We start from the raw sequence: 7,049 nt of genomic DNA, 5'->3' as shown, positions 1-7,049 counted from the left end.
GTTTTAAACTGGCAGTTAACTTTTCAGTTGAAGGTAAGCATGAAGGTTTTTAACTGTTGAAAAATCTGCAGTAGTTTAATTCTAATATAAGATACTCCTCAAGGTATTTGAACAGATTGGCAGACAGTGAGAGGTGAAGAAAAAAGGGCAAAGTGCACAAGAAAAATGGTTGATACTGGGTAAATTAGAAAAAGTTTGCTGTAGCTTAATTATTGTGAGTATATGAGTTCACTGGACTCAGTGAAAGTCTGTCATTTTAGATACCTGATAAGAAGTGTTATAATCAAATGGAAGTTAATATCTAAACATATTTAAATTATCTTTTCTGTTCTATAGTTTTTAAAAAAAAAAAGAAAAAGAAAAAAGCAAAAAGCTTTGGTTATAGAGTTACCATCGAGCTTAACACCTCCAAAAATGGTTCTTAGATCTTGAAATAGAAGTCTGTTGAGGTATCACACAAACTTTCATTTTGTTGGTGTTTATACTGTATTATTATGAACTGTGCCTACAGGATGTAATTTAATTGTATGCAAGTAAGTTGTTAGAATACTTACATATTTGAAATCTAAATACAACTTGTTACTATTTTATTTTAGCTTAATTAGACAAAAACATAGTTGAGCACTGATCTGAGTATGTGAAGGAACTAAATTATATTTTTGGTCTTTCTTCATCATTTGCATTTCCATTATTATTATTTAATTGCCTTTGTGAAGTGCTATGACCAGGGAAGAAGGTTACAGAGAAGAATTTAGCTATGACAGGATGCCAACTTTGGAACGGGGAAAACAAGAGAATGGAAATTATATACCAGATATCAAATCCAGTGACCTTCAGCTATCAAAGAGGCTACATCCTTGCTTTAGTTACAGAACATGGATCTTTTCTTTGCTGATGGGAGTAAGTACTTTAAATGATCTGAAATTTTAACGTGTAGGTGAAGTCTCAGTGCCCAGCAGTCTGTTCTGTTTCACATCATTTAGGGACTTACAATTTCATCACTGATAGTACTGAATATAAGTATTTGTGTAGAAAGGAAAATATTTAGTGAATTTAGAATGTAATACTTCAGTGACTAATGGTAATTGACTAAGTGACTTTGGATAATTCTGCACTAATCAAAGAAGCTATATGAAGGTTGATTTTTATCTTTAATATTAATCAAATATTGTAAACAGAATAAGTGTGGTAGTGGTAAATATCAACCCATATGGATGTATAAGCAGTGCCTTTTGGTAAAGTATCCTGATCATATGCATTCTTTTAATATTTTTAGCTGTTGAAAGTACTTTACTTGCCATGATAGCATTATGGCATTAAAAATATATATGGTATTTAAGTGCCACATTCATCTTTCAGGGTTCAGTAGTCATGTAGTTATTTGTTAGAATCTTCGTGTAGTGAGGTACATACTTCTGTGTCTTACATAAATGTCACAGTGATTTGAATTTTTGTGTCACTGCTAGAACCATGGGACACTGGTTGCTTCTTAATGTTCTGAGCCAAGTTGATTAAAGTTCATTATAGCAATGAGAATTTGATCTTGTCTTTTTCTGTCAGCTCCTGTGTTTTGAAGAGTAATTTTTATTAAGAGCTAAATATGTTTCATATTAATATGAAATTAATATGTTTCATGTTAATATGTTTCTGTTAATATGGTAATTACTTATTTTTGCACAGTGAATAAAAGTGTTGCCTTATTTTCATGGAAACAGCTGAACATTTTTTTTTCCTTTCTGACAGTCTGTGGAACTTGGATTTCCTTTCAGATGTACTGTTACATAAAAAGAGAGCAAAAGAAGAGCTGGCTTTCTTTGCATTAAATTTTCTCAAATGGAATTGTCAAAAAGGAGAACTGTCTTTAATTAGATTTTTCCTTTTTACTGAGTTGTTGTGAATGATTGGAGATACTAATGTTTAATGATCATGTGCTGAAGTCTTATTACCAAGAAGCATGAATTTTAGGGATAAATGAAATTGCAATTTTATTAATAAACAACTCCAATAAATTCCAATTAGATTTTTCTCCCGAGTGTTCTAGTGGTTAATCTCTCTCAACTCTTCTGAAAGATAGTGTCCAGAAAGGAAAGTCTGTATGCTGAGCAACAGAAGTAATGGTGAACAGAACCGTCTGCTTCAGGGAGCAGTTGCCTACTGTAGAGTGACATCAGGGTAGCTGCTGGTGTGGGTTGTTCTTGTGCAGGAACAATTCAGTAGGCTTCAAGCACAATTTCAAGTTGTGTTGCATAAATACTGTTCTTCCAGTCTGACAGAATTCTCTCTGTGTTTGCTTATGCACACATACATGCTCTCCTTTTTTTCTGTTATTTTTTTGACAAGGACTTTTTAAAGACCCTCATGGCTTTGCAACATGAAAAAAATGCCCAAATAAAACAAGAGCCGTTTTGTCTCTTGGTCTGCCCCAGCCCCTTCAGTGAAATGCCTGCTCTGAGAAATGACAAGCAAAAAGAAAAATTGTTAGTAGAATACACTAATCATTATTGCTGAGAGTGTAACTGATAATTATGAAATAAATAAAATAGTTAGCAAGGAAACAGGAGGAGATGACCGTTTATGACTGTGCCACTGGACCAAAGCAGGAAGACTTTGGAGGGAGACAGGAATATAGGTGGAAGAATCTTCATTAATGTATCCCAGTATTATTTTTGTTACTGTGTTCTAGTTGGTAATTGCCCAGCTGCCCATGTGTGCAATGAACGTTGGTGCAGCCAAGCAGGGAATGCAAAGTAGAGGCTTAGTTGAGGTTTCTGAACCATTTTTACCTTTGAACACTGCAATTACCTTTTGAGGATATTATTAGGTATTTGCCAGGTCAGGACACAGTGCTTGATTCAAACATGATTACATTGTTCAGTATTAAGTCTTGGTAACCAATAAAACATCTTCTTCACAACTCAGCATGTTTTGATATTTTGCTTGAAAATTATTCATACAAAGTCTGTACTATTTAAATGCTCATCAGTAGCATAATTTGGAAGGAATTACTGATTTCTATCTGACTAGTTGCTTTTTAAAAAATAATTTTATTAATCTTAATTTATCTTATCTGTTGCTTTGCAGACTTGCCTCCTTATTACATCTGGCTTTTCACTATATCTGGGAAATATTTTTCCATCTGAAATGGATTATTTACGTTGTGCAGCAGGTTCAGTAAGCATTCTTAATTATTTGCTGTGGCTGTTTGACAGCAAAATCAGTAGTAAATAATTTTATGGGTTTATTGTCTTTTTATTCTGTCTGTCTTTTTATTACTAGCTTTCTTAATGGAAGATTTAATTCTGTTTAACAGTTCATTAAATAGGTTTTCATCCCATGGTTAAGGGAATAACAGTTGTCATAAAGACAACTGGTTTGTGCCACCGTTTTTGTTAAGTAGCTCACAACTGGCATGCAGTACTTACCCACTTGAACAGTTCTCTGCTTGATTTTAAGAAAATTTGCTTTGTTATGTTATGGGAATTTCCTAGCTAAGTGCTATCAGAATGTATTTGAGATTGTATTTCTAAGTATTATTTTTTTGGTGTTATTTTGCAATAGTATCCAAATACTGAAGCAGACTAAAAAGTTCTCTTGAATATTATTACTTTATTAGTAAAATGCATTGAAGATGCCTGTCGTTTTTCAAAGTCTGGTATTTTCACTATATTTTAGGGACTCATATTTGTTTTACTGTATTATATAAGTTTAATCTACACTTTGAATCTGTGTGCATAAGATGAGTCTGATGTACTTGCTTTGTTCATGACAGGATTCTGTTCTCTCATTGTTATTTTTGCATCTGGACTTGCAGATTTGTTTTAAGTTAGGTGCCAGACTAACGCTTTACTTTAAATAAGCAGGAGTTGCTCTGTGAATGAGTTGTCACTTATGTTTCTGCTAGAGAGGTTAAAATAAAGATGAGGCAGTTTTTGAAGTTAATATCTTCACTGTTATGTTATTCTCTGCAGCAGTAGTGTTAGTCAGCGAGATGTCTTTTTTCTGCCCCAAATCTTGTCTCTTTGATCTTTGTATTTATTGAGAGTTTCCAAAGATCTGGTAGGTGCAGAAGGTTATCACACTGGGTTTGAATGGCTTGCTGTGGGTGAAGATGTGTACATTTGGGTGTCTGCATGTGAGCAAGCTGCTACAGCTCCTCCTACAGATAGTGGAGTCAATATAGTTGGAAGAGCCTAGAGAGCTGCATAGCCAACTGACCACTCAGTGTCTAGTTTAGCATGAGCTGAATTGCACTCTACACTTTTTTGACCATCTTGACCAGTAGTAGGATTCAGCTGCCTAAACATAGTCATGTTGTGTTCTAGAGATTTTTGTAAAATAGAGTTGGATCTGTAATGATGGCATATCTGTTGTGGTGGGGAACAGTTAAGGGATAGGGAAATTTCTGAAACTTTCACTGTATGTGATTTTTCCATTTAGCTCTACCCTTAAGCAGAGAAGCACAGTTCCCAATGAACATAGTGGAGATCCCAGGCACAATTCTTAAAGTGTAATTTGACTCAACAGATCAGTTTTCACAAAGTTCTTCAGAGACTGGCCAAATTTTAGCTTACACAACCATGGCTTTGTCTGTTTTAAGAGAATGTGGAGGCCTGGTTTGGGAGTAGCAGTGTTTTTTTTTCTTCCTGCTCAAGGATCTCAGGCTTTCTAGAGTTAATTTAAACTATCAAAGGCACGACATGCCTCATGGAAGACTTTCTTTCTTTCACTCATCACATTGGGCTGGGTAGCTAATCAAAACTGAGGGTTATGGAAGGCATATTTAAAACTCTTGTAAAATCCTTGGATACTGATTGTAGTTAATGAGCTCAGACAAGAGTGACAGACTTTCCTCAGAGTTTCTGATCTTCTGTTTGTTTAAGTTAACTGAAATATGAATTCAGACCAAATAAAATACATGTATAGAAATATATGTAAAATTATTTGTACAGAATATCCCACTAGTTTTCTCTTTTAATTTTCCCAGTGTATTCCTTCAGCAGTTGTGAGCTTTGCAATAGCAAGGAATAAAATTAATGTGGTAAGTATAAGATTTTTAGTGGCAATTATATCTTCCCCACCCCCCCCACCCCGTGGTTAGAATGAGAGAGAAACCCATTCTGAAACTGTTTTTCAGATACCCAATTTTCAGATTCTGTTTGTCTCTACATTTGCTGTTACAACAACATGTTTAGTTTGGTTTGGATGCAAACTTGTCCTCAATCCATCAGCTATAAATGTAAGTTACTAAAACAAATACTAATTAATACTACATTTCTCTTTTTTTCTTTTTTTTAAAAAAAAGGTGTGAGGTGGGTGGTGGTCACATGTAATTACACTGATGTCAATATCCCGGTATTCCTACTTAGTTTGTGAGGAGAGATCGTCTAGCAGTAACTTTTCTGAGTAAGACAAGATGGAAAATTGACATTGGACATGAAAACTTACATGGCTGAAAGATGCACAGTGCAGCTAATTTAGAGGAGATTAATATGAAAATTACTTTCCTGTCTTCTTGTATTCAAAGTTCAAAAACATTAATTAGATCTTCAAATGTGATGTAGTTTGGCCAACTGACTGTTTATTTTTCAGTTGACTGTAGCAAGTTTTGTTTTGTTTTGTTTTTTTTTCAAAGAGCTGGGTTAGAAGAGAAAATTGAGAATTAATTAGTAACGCATCTGTAGATTAGCCAGTTTTTAAGGTTGAATTGTACTGAAATGAGGTGTCCCAAATGGTGTTACTTCTAGGACCTTTCATCGTCAGATTGAGCATAATCCTTTCCTGGATCTCCTTTAATGGATAGTTTTGCTTGTGAGGCCATCAGGAAAGAAATATCGATGAATGTTTTTCTTGTACATCATTAACAAAGAGAATGCAGCAGTTGCATCATTTGAAGCACATGTGCTTCATGCTGGGAAAAGTTCACTGGTTTTGAGTCACAACCTTTTAGCATCTGCCTTTGGTAGTCTGAGCCAAACAGTAGAACTACAGGATGGTTTTGGGGTTTTTTTTCTATGGTATGATGTTCTGAGACCTCTATACTACATAAGAATATTACATATATGAGTAAATAACATAGTGAGAGGTATTATAATTGCCATTAATGAATATTCATAACAGACTATCATAGAATAGCATAACTACGTCATATATTTTGTATGAAGGTTAATGACTGCTATCGTTCAGTTCTTCTCCCACTATCACATCAGCTATTGTGATACTAAGAGCTCAGCAGTAATAGTGGCTCCTTCTAATAATATAGCAGATCTGAATTAGTAACAAAATCCTTTTCTAATAGAAAAATAGTGCTGAGTTTGCTTTGGAGTTACCTGTGCTATTTTAATAACACCTGATTAGCTGCAGATTTCACAGATGTTGAACTTTTAAATTAACTGTGTTTACTTCCCCTAGAAAGTGCAGTATATTAGGCCAGTACTTACAAACTTGCTTTTTAAATTAGGTAACTATGTCTAGCTTCATACCTCTGTGCAGCTGGCCTGGTTTTCAGAGAGGAGTACTGCAGTCAGCTGGAGCTGTGGAGGTTTAGCACTCTGGGCAGTCAGATCACTTGAATTCAAGTACTACTTGCTTTAGATGTGGGCAGTTTTGCCCTGTGTTTGATGGGACAGTGTCATGGTCCCCTGGGCTCCGTGTGTATTTCAGGACGGTTTATACCAGTGCGGTGGTTTAACCCACAGGTAGGACCATGTGGTCCTGCGCTCACTCCCTGCACCTGCTGAGATGGGATGGGAATCACAACAGAGGGGGCACGGATTAGGATGAGGGACAGGGACGGCTCACTCACCAGTTACGATCATGGGCAAAACGGACTCAACTTGGGGAAGAAAAATCAATTTAATTCATTGCCATTCATCCAAGTAGCACAGTGAGACATAACAACCACATCTTAAGACACCTTCCCCCCACCCCTCCCTTCTTCCTCGGCTCAAATCACTTTGCTCCTGATTTCTCTGCCTTTTCCCCTACAGTGGCACAGGGAGCAGGGAGTGGGGGTTCAGTCAGTCCAGGAACAAGATGTTCCAAAGTGAGCT

At 35.8% G+C, this 7,049-nt stretch overlaps 1 protein-coding gene across 1 annotated transcript; it reads left to right on the top strand.

Moving 5' to 3' along the window:
• The first annotated feature begins 720 nt into the window (after positions 1-720).
• LOC104523649 (membrane protein MLC1-like) lies at positions 721-5,248 on the top strand. Its single transcript, XM_010166304.2, has 4 exons — positions 721-900; positions 3,082-3,171; positions 4,985-5,038; positions 5,135-5,248. The coding sequence occupies exons 1-4, from the start codon at positions 721-723 to the stop codon at positions 5,246-5,248; spliced, it is 438 nt and encodes a 145-aa protein (XP_010164606.2).
• Positions 5,249-7,049: the final 1,801 nt, after the last annotated feature.

Source organism: Antrostomus carolinensis, unplaced genomic scaffold (assembly GCF_000700745.2).
Source record: "Antrostomus carolinensis isolate BGI_N321 unplaced genomic scaffold, ASM70074v2 scaffold11114, whole genome shotgun sequence".
Classification (NCBI taxonomy): Eukaryota; Metazoa; Chordata; class Aves; order Caprimulgiformes; family Caprimulgidae; genus Antrostomus; species Antrostomus carolinensis.
This window is presented reverse-complemented; position numbering and strand designations above follow the sequence as displayed.

Coding starts and splice junctions, on each gene's coding strand:
- LOC104523649 (XM_010166304.2), top strand. CDS start 721: ATGACCAGGGAAGAAGGTTACAGAGAAGAATTTAGCTATGACAGGATG. Junction 901..3,081: donor TCTTTTCTTTGCTGATGGGA/GTAAGTACTTTA, acceptor GTTGCTTTGCAG/ACTTGCCTCCTTATTACATC. Junction 3,172..4,984: donor TACGTTGTGCAGCAGGTTCA/GTAAGCATTCTT, acceptor TAATTTTCCCAG/TGTATTCCTTCAGCAGTTGT.